This window comes from Typopeltis vanoorti, chromosome 4 (genome assembly GCF_054136105.1).
Source record: "Typopeltis vanoorti isolate ZY-2024b chromosome 4, IOZ_Tvanoo_1.0, whole genome shotgun sequence".
Classification (NCBI taxonomy): domain Eukaryota; kingdom Metazoa; phylum Arthropoda; class Arachnida; order Uropygi; family Thelyphonidae; genus Typopeltis; species Typopeltis vanoorti.
The window spans coordinates 134,861,617-134,877,199 of NC_143552.1; the positions used below are offsets into that span (position 1 = coordinate 134,861,617).

At 36.6% G+C, this 15,583-nt stretch overlaps 1 protein-coding gene across 1 annotated transcript in view; it reads right to left on the reverse strand.

The window, feature by feature from the left end:
• LOC150107689 (lachesin-like) overlaps positions 1–15,583 on the reverse strand; it is a 195,810-nt gene that overhangs the window by 165,274 nt on the left and 14,953 nt on the right. Inside the window, exon 4 of the mRNA XM_090392169.1 lies at positions 14,379–14,534. Within this exon, the coding sequence (XP_090248295.1) occupies positions 14,379–14,534 (156 nt within the window). The remainder of the gene's footprint in view (positions 1–14,378; positions 14,535–15,583) is intronic.

Genomic DNA, 15,583 nt, shown 5'->3' on the forward strand with positions numbered 1-15,583 from the left:
TATTAAATAAAGGTTGCTAATTCAGTGGGCCTAGTTGTGTATAATCAATTTACAAGTGTACTTTTTGTCACTGTCTTTTTTTTTTTTTTCATCTAAGGCATAGCAGCCTGCTTTTTCATGACCCCAGAAGTAAATTAAAATGTAGTTTTAGCTTCATAACAAAGTGTAAATTTTAAAGACTGATTTATTCTGTGTATTTCTTCCGAATGGTTAGCGTATCCTCTCTCCAGCCAAAAGGCTGCGGGTTCGAATCCCGCCATGGGCATGGATGTTTGTGATTGTCTGTGAAAATACTAGTTAGTGATGGTGATCGGCAGTAGATGGCGTTGGTTTAGATGATGAAGGTAGTTGAGGTTGGTGGAGACGGAGAGTTGTGGAGTAGATGACCTCCTTACTCCATGAGTGGGGAGTTTTTGGACTCCCTGGAGGTGTCACGTAATAATAATGATGATAATAATAATAATTTAAATGGCTTATTTTGCTGAGAAAGATAGCCGGAAGTTAAGATATTAACAACAAAAAAAAACACGATATTTAATACCTGGAAATTGCTAATATCTTCTAATGGAGATTCATTTTCCATAAATAGTCCAACGATTTTTCTACTATTTCATTCTATTTCTGAAGGTGGAAATGAATAATCATGAAATAAATTGAAGTTATAACCAACGTATTTAACGGACATAAAAGTGCCTTTGCGGATTTTCTTTATAAATACAGTTAAATATCCCTTTATTACGTATTCTCTACTTAACTCTCTTTTTCTTGCATGCTATTAATAAATGTTGAAAATACCCGAGTTTTAATTAACAGCTTTTGATAATGCAACACAGATAACTACAGATGTTACTTCTAAGAAATTTGACTTAAACATGAAAGGAAGTGCTTAGCAGTTGAAATAAACAGCTTTTCATCCAATTCAGTATTAGTGCTTGAATTTTTGTTATAGGGAAATGGACTCCTATTTATGCCATCCTCTTAAAATCTTCTCTTCAATGGAGTAACGTTGACTTTAATTCCGAGATATGAACAGGAAACAGACACAGAGAGAACACAGCATCTTCCATTGAATCTCTTTTACATTAAAAGATCTAACAACGTTTTAAATGACTTTAACATTAAATAGAACGACTCAAAGAGGTTACATAAACTCTTAAATGTATGAAAAAAAAAACCAACTCTTCATCATGCCTATAAACAAGCAACCAAAATGAAAATGCAGTTCTACTTTGTAGACGTCTGTCAACACACTCAGGCTAGACGTTGAGACGGGAAAAAAAAAATCTAAAAAAAAACCGTTCGCATTAGACTCAATTATTATTTATATTACTTGCAGAAAAGCTGCGTGTTTCTTTGCTGTATTCCAAGGTACATTTGTTGTACGTCTTCATTCGAAGAAATAGCAAGCATTACTAACGCTGGCAGAGCTTTGATAATTAACTTGTAATAAGCCAGTGAGTGTTAATGTAACCTGCCAAGCTACTATGCAGGGTGATTTAACTGTCTACGCTAATGCATCGCTTGAAAAGTTGTCAGATTGTTAATTTTCTATCTCCAGCGGAGATGATTAGCTTAGACTCACTTCCTGTCTATTTACCGTAAAATGGGAATAAAAAAAAAAACATTGCGGCAAACTACTGCCAGGACCACGCACACACAAACACGCATATTGGGCAACAAATTAGCTTTACCCTTATTCTCTCCAAAGACTCATTTGTGTTTAACTAAAGCCTGTCAGGTCTGTGGCACAAAAGAAAAATAAGTATTCTCAGGCTGTGTTAATGAGATAGCTTCCCTTGCTATTCCAGCATCCTTACAAACATAGGGTAATTACTAGCGTATCGGGAGAATGGGTACTTTTGAAACTTCTAGAGATCAACTTCCTTGGGACCTCTCAGCTAAGAACGGAGCATCCAAACTGCTCTTTGCAACCTCACATTACTAGAAACATTGTGGCAAGACCGAATTTCTTTTCTTTTAAAAATTCTTCTATCCCGTGCGTAATGCTGGTTTTCTTTATTATTAGTGTTTTCGCTTTTCTAACGTTTTCTCGCTTTCCGGTCCATTTAACGAAAATAATCTTAGTAATTACAGGACATTCGTATCTTATAGAAGACAACGTAAAAGAAATGAACCTATTCATTACAAAAAATACTATTCACATAGATTTTCTCCTTTGTTAGCGTTAAAATATGATGTTTAAATGGATTAGTCTTTTCAGATCAAATAAAAATGTTATTAAAATTTACTTAAATATAGCAGTTTAAATGTGATTCCATGGAGCTAGTGTTCTAAATGCTTGAAATACAAATATTCTTTCCTATAAATATAAAAAATGTATAACATTTAAATTTAATTGAAATATAGAAAAAAAAATATTTTAAATTAACTTAAAATTTAAGATTAATTTAAAAGAATGTATATATATTTTTCATACCATTTATCATATTTCAAAAGATTTTTATATTAAATTAGCAAAGCAAATTGGAATTTTATTGGACGGGATTATTTGTTCAGCTGAATTCTGATCAGGGGATTCTGTGATTTAGGCCTAGTGTGTGCTTGTTGATTATGATCTCGAAAAAATGATATTATGGATATGTTAATGTGAAAATAGATATTATAGGCGAGTTTTGATCTCTCCTATAGCGTCAGCAGCGTGCTCCTTCAGCAGAGCAGGTAAGACTTTTTTCGGTAACGCAATTTTTCGGGTAGCGGTCAGAAGGGACAGGGCAGGTCTTTTCCCCCACATTAAAGCTTTCGCCTTGACATGGATTTGCCTTTTACGATCTCACTTTTAAAGAACTATTGGCTCTTTTCAGGCATTTAGGCAACATACTAAACACAAAATGGCCCGATAAAATCGGAAAACACCAGGTTCTTGAAGTGGAGACAGAGGACCTCCAGCCCTCTGAACTTCCTCCCTCTTCACATGACAACGCCAGCAACAACAACAACAACTGAAGACATCCCTAATTCAAACTCCAGTGGCTTTCAGGAGGTCAGAAGGAAGAAGAGAAAGAAAAAGTCTCCCGCAGCAGATCCTGAAATAATACCCCAGCCCTTGGAAAGTACAGCTCCAATGGACACAACCGCACAACCTGTTGAAGAAAGAGCGACGGACTCAGGGGCACAGCCCAAAGAGAGAATTCCTCCAGTTATTCTAAGATCGAAAGAAAAATGGTCATCAATCGCGGAGACAATGAAGAACAGCAACATCAAATTTATATCAGCTAAGAACATAGATGACGGAATCCGAATTCAACCAGAAGGGGCGTTGGACTACCGCCGGATCACCAGACTTATAGATGAACTGAATGTCCCATATCACAGATTTCAACTCAAGAGTGAAAAAAACCCTAAATGTAGTCATCAGAGGTCTGGCAGAAACCATTACATCTGATGAAATAGCTACTGGCCTCAGATCACAAGGCCTTGAACCAATTAAGATCTCGCGCATGTACCGCGCAGACAAGCATCTGTCCCATGCCTCTGGTCTTAGTGGAGATCAGTAAAGACTACAGAGAAATTTACGACCTTAAGATAGTCTGCAGCTTAGTCATCAAGACCGAACCACTCAGAAGAAAGGCATGCGCCGATCAATGTCATCGCTGCCAAAAATTTATGCATGCACAAAGTTATGTAAAGCAGATTTCAAGTGTGTAAAGTGCAGCCATCCCTCGCACACTAGCACAAAACCACGGTCTACACCTGCTAAATGCGCGAATTGTGGCGGCCCACATCCAGCCAACTATAAGGGCTGCTCAATACTCCCTTCTAACTTGGAGAAGACAAGAGCGACGTTAGCCCTGCCCACTCAGAATCAAGCCATGAAACCTGCGCCAGATTTCACAGCGCGTGGTGTTACAGCCGATAAAACTTTCACTTCTACGGTTTCTCTGCGAATTTTACCCGGAGCCGCGACATCTTATAGCCAAAACTCTGCACTGATTCTTGCTGCCTCACTAGGGGAAATGCTAACAGCCTTTAGCAAAATGAACCCCAGCCAAGCTGACACCAACAAATTCCTCAGGAATACCCAAGTCATCTTCTCCATGATCAACAAGTGACTTGCTCTCCTGCATATCGTTGCTGATATTCCAGATATTTTCTTGTTGCTCCGTAACACTACCACTACTTATTCCCCTAAGCGGATTTTCATCCCAAGCAACTCATTCAGGAGTTTTCTAAGCGCCCGAAAGCTGCTCTGCCTTTCGGTTCAGGCGCTTCCGCACTGCCCTGAATAGGGTGAGCCAGGTGCTCGTTAATCTTAAAAACACAAATATATTTCCTAGCGATGAAGGGATAATAATCCATGGGATTGAGGTCCATCAAGGAAAAGAAGTTACACGTTTGGAATTTTATTAGGGAAACTGAAGATGAGTGAAATCGACCGTGAGATGCGGCGATTAATACTCTTGGAGGATAATGGATGGCAATGCTGTAGCCAATGAAGTTCTACCTGAGGATCGGCTATCTGTTACCCTCTTGCCATGATCGGAGCTTTAATAGCTCAATAACTCCTTATCCCTACACTGTCCTCTAGAGATAACGGGGAAGATGAAAAGCATTCTTGCTTCGCCCCTTTAAGCCAGTCCTTATAAGGACTGTAAGGAATTTTACTAGATAAATTAAAGTAAAAAAAGAAAAAGACGTGATTTTTTTCCAATTAATTGATTTTCGGTGTTGGTATTGGAATGAGTACGTTTTGATTTTCACGATGGTTATGCGACGGATTTGACTGGAAGCATTTTGCCGATTGGATTCGTTCAGCGCAAAGTAAGGTTCTGGCTTTAATGCAAATTTCCCAGGCCTTCTCCTGTTCCCTGCCCTATGCCCGTCAGTAGTCTTCCGGCTCTAGTAGGAGATTTTTCCACCAAGCGTAGACTGCCGGTCTACACTTGGTGGAAAGAAGGGACAAGGCAGGTCCTGAATCACACAACCCTCATTAAATCATGGGTTGATTTAATTTAAATCATTGCTGCTACTTCGAGCGTTTTGCCAACGCTCAGTTTTGCTGGCAGTCCTTTGCGGCTGCGGGTAGACCATTGATTGGATCTACGGGACATTTACGCGGACTTAAGTTTAAACAGTGCTTTTACGCCTTAATTTCTCAAAATGAGCGAAGTTGAAGCTGAAGCCCTGGTTAGAGTCACTAAACAGAGGTCTAGCCATAAACATACTTAAAAGATTCTAAAAAAACTTTGAAATCAATTTTTACTCTATGTCGGAGGACGACGAAGAGGGTGACGACAATGCTCCAACAGAAGAGAAGCTGGTCTTGGTGATCTCCACCCCCCCTCAGACTTCACAGAGACCCGAGCGCGTAAGAAGTGAAAATCCACGGCCTCTGAACCACCAAAAGAGGATCGAATGGAAGATGGCCTAGTTTCGAACCCCCTCTATCTCCACTAGAAAGAAGGTACCTCCGATCATACTTCGCGAAAAATAAAGATGGATGTCTCTTAGGGCCACCACGTCCAATCTAAAGATCTCTTATATCACCGCCAAAAATGTCACCGACGGCATCAAGATACAGCCCACCACAGTGATTGACTACCGAAAACTGACAGGAGAAATGAATGCCAGAGGCATTCAGTATCACACCTTCTCGCTCAGCTCAGAGAAAAATCTGAAGATGGTGCTCTGAGGAGTGTCTGAAGACGAATCCACAGAAGAAGTGGCTGCTGATCTATGCCATCAGGACCTGCCACCCATCAAGGTCAGCAGAATGACTAAAATAGACAAGACTCCGATGTCACTGGTATCAGGTGAGATCCATCAAGCTTACAAACAAATTTATGACCTGAGGTCAATCTGTGGACTTAAAATCAGCCCAGAACCCTTTAGGAAAAGGGCTTCAACAGGTCAGTGCCACAGATGTCAAAATTTGGCCGCACCTAGAAAATGTGTAAGGCTGAGTTTAAATGTCTAAAATGTGTGGACAGCTACCCAACCAATATCAACTAAACAGTCTTCCTCCTTTAATACATGAATACCAGAGGCTGATGCACCACAGACGGAGGCTTAGCGACCACAAACAGAGGCCTTCAAAAATAGAGAATACCAAAGGCAAAAAAGAAGTTATGCAGATGTGGCCCGTTCAAACAAGTCAACACCAAAATGAACCAGCCAACAGCACCTACAAACCTGACAGCTGTTATCACTGCCTCTCTAGCAAACATGCTACAAGACTTCTGCCTGTCAAACCCTTCAGCAACCTCCACTAAAAGATTCCTACGTGAAACACAAGCCATCCTCACAGCACTTATAGATGAATAGAAACAAACTAATTTCAGCCTCTCTTCAGATCGTCGCTTGGAATACAAATGGCCTCAGAAACAAAAGTTTAGAGCTCCAAGCCTTTACTCATAGATATCAGCCAGATGTTATTCTAATAAGCGAGACACATCTAAGACTCTCAGACAGCCCTAAAATAAGGGATTATCTCCTATACAGAACCGACAGGCTAAATTATAGAGGCGAGGGCACTGCCATTTTCATAAAAAATTATATCAAACAACATTCTGTAAACAACCCTCCAACCACTAACCTTGAGGTCATAGGCGTGGAGGTATTCACTAGCTCGGCTGGTGGACTGAAAATCTACTCAGCTTACAACACCCACCCGTAGAAACCCTACTGCATTCTGATCTAAATGCCATCTTAGGCATTAGAGGGTCCATTATTATTGCCGGAGACTTAAACTCGAAGTACCCTGCCTGGAATTGTAGAACCGCCAACAAGAATGGCTGCATCCTTTCCAACTACATAGGATTAAACTATGCTGTTGAGGTAGGCCCCACCGAACCAACTCATCTCAGTACGTGTGGCACTGCTGACATCCTGGATGTAGCTATCCTGCAAAATATTAAACTTCAGTACAGCCTAAAATCATTGGACGAGTTGTCATCTGATCATAACCCAATTCTACTACAGCTGGGAAAACAAGAATACCTGTCTCCTTTCTCTTACACATTTATATCGTGGAAAAAATTGTCAAAAGTATTCTGGGATTATATTGGACCTGTTCCTCAATATGAGTTCAAATTAACTCCGCTATAATGGCAGCCACCTCCTACAAATCTGTCCCAAAGCCTGGTCGTCTGCCCGAATACATTATGAACTTGATCAAAGAAAAAAACAGAGCAAGGAAAAGATTTCACAACACCCGCGCACCACAAGACAAAACAGTTCTTAACAGATTAAATGGTGCAGTGAGAGATGTTCTCAAAGATTACAGAGATCAATTATGGAAAGAAAAGTTAGCTTCTATTTTACCTATTCTATCTGGTGACTACTGATGAATATCAGAAACAAAGGCAAATCCCTTCCCCTATACTTTCTGAGCAGGGCCTTGTTCACACAGACGTAGAAAAGGCAGAAGCCATAGCAAAAAAATTTAGAAGAGCAGTGCAAATCTTCATATGAAAACTTAGATTTCGATCACTTGTATAAAATTCACAAACGGGTCAGACACTCATTAAAACTTCCTGATACTAGTGGTGACCATATTGCACCCACACCGCCTACTGAAATATATGATATTATAAAAAATGTAAAGAACAAAAAAGCTCCTGGTCCAGATGGCATCACAAATAAAGTGATCAAGCCGCTGTCCCAAAAGCTGTAGTGCACCTGACCATAATCTTAAATGGAATCTTGAGATTTCACTATTTTCCCATCACTTGGAAACTGGCTGATGTAACCCCTGTACATAAGCCAGGCAAGGACCCACACCTGCCTCAAAATTATCATCCAATCAGTCTCATCTCCAACCTGGGTAAAGTTGCAGAGAAGTTCATCCTCTCACGACTTCAAGCTTCAGTAAATGAACTAAACATCCTTCCTAAAGAACAATTAAGTTTTCGGCAATATCATAGTACTACCCAGCAAATCCTCAGAATACTTGAATATATTACTACCAACTACAACTAGCGTCATTACGCTGGAGCTGTTTTTCTTGATCTACCCAAAGCATTTGACAAAATATGGCACTTCGGATTGCTACATAAACTTATCTCAGCCGGTATCTCACTGAAAATGATACACTTAGTTAGATCTTATCTACAGAATAGAAGGATACAAGTCAAGATCAATGGTACTACCTCATCCCAGCGGCAAATCTTGGCCGGAGTACCGCAGGGATCCCTACTGGCTCCATTGCTGTTCTCTATATACATGTTAGACATTCCGCACAACCCAATGTCATCCATCATGGCCTATATGCGGATGATATAGCATTATTAGCCAGATCTCTCCGACCACACTTCGTTACTAGAAAGCTTCAAGAAAACCTTCTAAAGTTAGAGAAATGGTTCTCCAAATGGAGACTACAAGTGAATCCCCAAAAAAGGTTAGCCATTCTCTTCACAAAAAGAGCGATATCTCCTGCAGGAGACGTCTTACTGTTCAATAGTAAAATTCCCTGGCAGACAGAGACAAAATAGCTTGGTGTCGTGCTCGACAAAAAACTAACTTTTAACCAGCACATCAAGATTACGTGTGCAAAGGCATCTAAAACCATCGTCCAGATCTACCCCCTAATTAACATGAACAGCAAGCTAAACATCAGAATCAAATTGCTTTTATACCAGCTGACGATTCGTTCCATAGTCACTTATGCCTCTCCAGCCTGGAGCCATATCTCCATCACTAAAATTCTCAAACTGCAACGTGTACAAAACAAATGCTTGCGAATGATTCTAAACGCCCCATGGTTCGTCAGAAACAATCAACTTTATCGAGATACAAATATTCCTTATATATTCTCTTTTCTACAATCTTTAGCAACAAAGTTTTCCTAAAAACGTCCATACACCCCAATAATCTAGTTCAGCAAGCTGTAGCCTACGAGGCAACGGATATATTTAAACATCCTGTAGCGATACATAATCTCCATGCGCATTCAGGGCGAGCAAACTTCTCATAAAATTTTTCCTCATTGTAACCGTAACAGATAGTGGGAATATGAAAAGCATCTTGCTTCACCCCTAAAGCCTTTAATGTCAATTGTCAATTGGAATTTAATTAATTAATAGTAAATGAATTATATAGGAATGATTGGATTTTAACTAATGAATTGATTATGAATAATTCAGAATATTACAAAAATAAATATAAAAGTGCTTCGATATTAAAATAACTTAACTAAAAATGTCATTTATAATCAACTGAGGCCAAGAAACAATTTGAATATGCTGTTCGGTTTAAAAAAAAAAAAAAAACGATTCCAGAGAGCTAGTATTGTAAATGCTCTCAATACAAACATTATTATTTATTATGAAGATATTAAATAATTTCTTATAATTACTTTTAATTTAAATAAAACAAATTAGTTATTTATTTAAATTTTATTTTATTCATTTAAATTTTCTTTTGATTTAAATTAAATTATTAAATAAATTGAAATGGAATTCGTATACTATTTTTTATATCTCATAAGATTTTTATATTAAATAAGCAAGTGTATCAAAAATTAGATATATTTCATGATATATTATTATATTGGTAAATCTCTCTCTTAGTGGTTTATTAGAAACTCCCAGATCCGTAGAGAAGTCAACATTCTTACATCTCTTCTCGTCTAGATCTAGAAGGGAAGAGATCTAGCTGAGAAGATCAAAGATCTTAATAATATATAGCTGAGAAGTTCTTTACCAAGACAAGCAACCACCCAAAGCCGTTGATCAAGGAAGCTTCAGAATATAATGAAGCGGAAAGCTACAAATATAAAAGGCCCAAGTCAATCTTACGTCTAGCTGAACACAGCTAATTTCACTGCCTCACTGGGCGAGCTTATAGCTCATAAACACTCCATTCAAAGTTTTTCCTTTACAGACAAAGGGGAATATGAAAAGCATTTTTGATTCACCCAACTCGTCAGAAACGTTATTCATTCGCTCAATCAGGAATTATTATAAAAATACAAAATTATATTATAAAAATACAAAAATAAAAACTTTAATGAATGTTTTTTAAAAAAAATAATGGGATTTTTAATTTAATTTAAACTTTGCTTTTTGCTTTTAACTTAAATTCTGAAATTCATTTTAAAATGGAATATATACCTGTTTTTCAATAAAATTTATATAATAAATGATTTGGAATTAACTAACTGATAATATATTAAGAATTAGTATTTTCGAAATTTTGCAATTAATTAATTAATAACACTTTTTGGTTAAAAAAAAGTAAATAATTAATTATTAATAACTTGGAGCCGTTTTGGTTTTGCAGTGAAGACGATATATCACGTGCCTTTTGCAAACTGGATAACACCGTTTGTCTTTGAGGTAGTTATGTACGTACATAATATTTTGCTCTGACTAGAAGGATGTTGGTCCCCGTGTAGCGGTCGCGATAAGAATAGTCCCACTGTAGTCCATGCATGTCGTACGAGGCGACTAAAATGGGTACTCAGGAAGGGTTATGGATGGCAATGCTGTAGCCAATGAAGTTCGAACTTAGGCTGGGCTATTGCTGTTACCCTTCTGCCATGATCAGAGCTTTATATAGCTCAGTAACACCCTATCCTTACACTGTCCTCTACAGATAACGGGGAATATGAAAAGCATTCTTGCTTCACCCATCTAGCCAAAAAAATATTAATTTCAAGAAAAAGATTCCAGAGAGTAACATATGGCAATGCTGTAGCCAATGAAGTTTTAACTAAGACCCTCGTACCATGATCAGAGCTTATAACACTATATTACCCTATTGATACATTTTCCTTACAGATAACGGGGAATATGAAAAGCATTCTTGCTTCACCCATCTACCCCCCCCCCCCCAAAAAATAGAAGGATGTTTAAATGAATTTGGTATTTGAGATCATACTGAAACTACTTTCCCTGCTAATTCTGAAATGGCTTGGGAAAAAAGTTCCATATTTCGTGTCTATAATAAGTTATCTAGTCTTTACGCTACCAACCGTATGAAATATGCAACAATTATGCAAGAATAAAAAAACAAAAACAAAAAAATCAGACCATTAGTAAAATATTTTGAAACTACACAAATTAATAAATACTATACTCTGGATGACTGGAATTTAAAACTGATTTAAAATTTTAACTAAAATGCCAAGAAATATCTTAATTTTGATTTTCGCTAAATAAATTATTCAAGAGGATAGACATTATAAAATAATATAAATAAACTAGATGCAATACAAAAGTTAAAGGCAAATTTAGGCATAATTATTTAAATAATAGATTATTATCTTGCAAGGATGAATTATGCGAAACACACCTTTTATATAATTGTATTGGATAATTGTTATTCCAGGAATTATCCGGTAACAGAGGCTAAATGAGAGATACAGCAAATAGCATCACACCCAATTTAGCTACGTTAATGTCGACTTCAATAACTTCTACATGCGATTGTGATCACATGCTTTCCTACTGGTGAATGACCGTTCAAATTTTAAATTTTATATTATAAACCGAAATTGCATTACAGATCGAATATGATCATTTCTTATGATTTTGATGAAATGCGCCAATAAAAGTGCATCAATGATCCGACCAACCAGGTAATCTTGATAGCTATTTCTTAAATATCGTTTATATAGAAATTTTTCAACCATAGTAACTATGAAGGTTGGTTAAAAAATGTTTGAATTTCTCTTCGAAAGTAAATTTTAATAATCACGATATAAAATTTAAGAACTCGAACAGTGGCAGGGTTTTTAATATTATTTGTAGTAGTGTTTTATTTCATGAAACAGAAATCATAGTCACACTTGATAAAGTCGCACTTCTCAATACCGCGACTTAAGCTTCAAAATAAACAACAAATGGCTGGGAATTATGGATGAAGCAGCTAAAGCGATGAGGAAAGTTCTTATGTCTGTTAATATTTTTACCATTTTTCTATTTTACGAGGTGTAAACATGGGTTTCTGAGAGGAACAACTGCTAAATATTATTGTCCCATTCTGCTTTAAAAGTTCTTATATAAGATTCTTCGTTTGGAGAGCGGATTGCCTCCTAGATGTTTTCAACCAAAGGACATCTTCGATCCCGACTGAGTTATGGAGGCTCAAAGAGCGCGAGGGAGAGAGTTATGTATACCTACATAGCAGATTCATCTGGCAGTCATATTTGTTTTTATGACAATCCGTATACAACAAGATTAAAAGGATATTTACACTTCCCTAAAACGACAATATTTGCTCTGGACAATACTAAATGGAAAGATGTAAATTGTAAGAGAAATAGTAAGTTGGATGGATATAACAGGCGCAATTCAGATCAAGCATGTACACTTAATCTTAATGCTTCGGCATACAGATGAAGACTGGTTCAAAAAAGGACTACTGAGCAGTCAATATACACAAAGGGTAGCTATCAGAAGATGACAAGATATTCACCAAAGAATAATGCCAGATCATAAATTGTAAAAATATACAATAACTATAGCAGCTCCAAAACAGTAGACTGCGGTGTACCACAAGGATCTGTCTTAAGACCAATTTTATTTAATATTTCTATCAATGACTTCTGAAATCTTAAACTAAACAGTAAAATAAATACTTTTGCAGATGATACAGTACTAATTTTATCTACAGACACAGCCGAACAGATGCAAACTATAGTGAATGCTGATCTTTTAAAAGTAACAAATTGGTTCCAGTCAAACAAACTCAGTCTGAATGTCTCAAAAACTAAATATGTAAATTTTAACGAAATACAACAAGCAATTCCAATCATGCAGTGAACTTCACTGCATGATTGGAATTGCAGGACAAATTCAAATTACAACTGTGAAGAAATAGAAAAAGTCATTGTAATAATTTACTTGGGATTAAAAATTGATAGTAATTTAAGCTGGAAACCGCATATTACCGATGTCGTAAATAAAGTAAGGATTATGTTAAATAGACTTTACTACCTAAATAGATTCTTAAATTTAAATATGCTAAAAGTATTGTATTCTACATGGATTCAAAGCACATGACAATATGGTATTTTAATTTGGGAAGGAATAGCGCCAAAAATATTCAACACACCCTTTAACAATAAGAAATGAAACTAGCCCAAACAAATACAAAACTCGAATAAAAGAATATTTATTTTCACACAGAAATGAGGAAGCTCTGTTCAGAATAATAATATGTTTATTATTATTCTGAATTGAACCAATAGATTTGTTTTTACATATTAGTATTAAAAAGATCCTGTTTCAGGTGCAAAATGTAAAAAATTTAAATGCTATTTAACTACTTTGTTTTATTTTGTTCCTAATTAATGTTATGCGACTTTCTCTGTACATATTAGCATGTCTCCTGCGATTTTATGTTATTATATTATAATAATATATAATATTATTTATATTATATGGATGTACATAATGATAATGCATTACATAACTTTTTGTAACTTTATGCATATCGTAACCTGGACGAGCTGCTGCTCTTAGGTTACGCATATGATTGTCAAAATTTTGTACTAGAATATGAAGCTTATAAAATAAAAATAAAATAAAATTTTAAAAAATAAGTAAACAAGAATATAAAATAAATTTAGGCTGCCAATGCTAGCTACAGAAAGTTGTAGAACTGCAAAACAAAATCTGATCCAGAATTTGAGGTGCGATAGAAAAGTTCTTAAATGGATGAAGATTTAACGGCAGTTCATATATCAGAACAAAATTTCGAGATATCCCCACCCCCAAATAAATAGTATTTTAACAACATAGATCAAAATAGGAATTACATATGATCAAACAGTCGAGACAACATACAACCCCGGATAAAAATCAACAAAGTTACAATCTGCTAAGTGCACAAAAGAGTACTATTGTCAGAAATGGGGGACCATATAAATAATTCATTTTGGAAAAACTAAAATACTAACGGGTTCTAAGTGTTATTGTTAAATGCACACTTAAAATTAACATCGATTCTTCTTATTTCTGAGTAGAATTAAAATGCAAGTGTAAATGATTCATCTGTTATAATTAATTAATTTTTACGGTATTTTTTTTACTTTTGTTGTTTCATAAAGATAAGTAGAGGAGGGATTGAGGTTGTTTCACACCTCTGTATTGAGATATGAAACTGCATGCAAGATTTTAGTCACAAAAAGCCTTCAACTAAAAATACTTGCCTTTATATGAGATGCCACAAGATATTGCATTTATGGATTAATTATTCGCTCCATTATGGATTGATTATTTGCTTTTATTATGCTCAAACTCGTCACGAGCGCTTACAATGCACTAATATGCTCACTTCTATCCCTCCTGCCAACCTACATAAAATTAACCGAAGTCATCCCATGAAACAATGGCATGATCGCTCCCATTAGTGGGGGATCGTTACCATGGTGATGTATTTAATCTATAACTGTAAATATTAAAACTTCTAACCTTGTTCTGTTCCTATGGAGATGGGCTGATCATCCTCTCTCCGCCATTTAATCTTCGGCATGGGGTTGCCTGTCGCCCTGCATGTGAGAGTAACGTTCGCGTTTTCTTGCACCGTCAGGTTCCTGGTTGCCATGTCTTGCACGAACTCCGGAGGCACTAAGTTGGTAGAAAGAGAGAAATGAGCTAGTCATTGTTCAGGCGAATGTTTACAGTTCTCCGCGGTGCCACCTGCCCGTGTTTGATAGTCAGCAACTATCAATGCACGCGCAAGTCTGACACATGCGAAGGTATTACAAATTTACAATATTTCATCCCAACCGTTATCGCTAACTCTCTATCTGTCTACATCAATCTACACGTGAACTATTTCTCAGTCAAAACAGTGGATGACTGATTTAAAGAACAGGGGAAGTCAGTAATTTTGGATTTATTTCATAGGAATAAGTATTTGGAATCCTGCGATGGGGGAGGGCGTCTGAAAAGTTCTGATAACACCTAGAACAAAAATGATATTAAAGCAACTGATAGAACATACCAGTAGCAGAATTATGAAGGTAGCTTATGTTCTTATATTCTTAAATCCTCGTATGTTCTTTCTTGTGGTTATATCAGTTGCTTTAATATCATTTTTGTTCTAGGTGTTTATCAGAATTTTTCAGCTCCCCCCCCCCCTCGGAAAAGGCAAGGTATATCTCGTGCGTATAGGATTACATGTAATACAATTAATAGGCGTATACCAAACCATAGTACTATATCATCAACTACATCCATTACAACTCATTAAATTATATTGTGATCAGAGCAAAATCTTCATGGAAACATTGTTTGCAACATTCAATATTCTTCTGGATTTGTCTGTAGCATTTATGCCATTATATTCTTTACACTAAATGAATGCTCGGTAGCTTGGTCTTTGTTTAACATGCATGATAATTGTGTCGCAACTTGATCCAAAAGTTATTCTTATTCTCTCAGCAGTTACACCTGGAAGAAGGTGACTTTTATGTTAAGCTAGCGTCAAATATTTGACAGCATAACCTTCACTCCTCCACGAACCATATACTGCCTCGAACGATTAATTTCAAATGTCTTACCTGCATTATAATCGGAAGGTCATGTATTTCAATGCGGCGTCCTATTATAAATGTCCCGGAAACGGGTTCAAATCTTTGAAATAATTAATTTCACATTCCCCATTAATATGG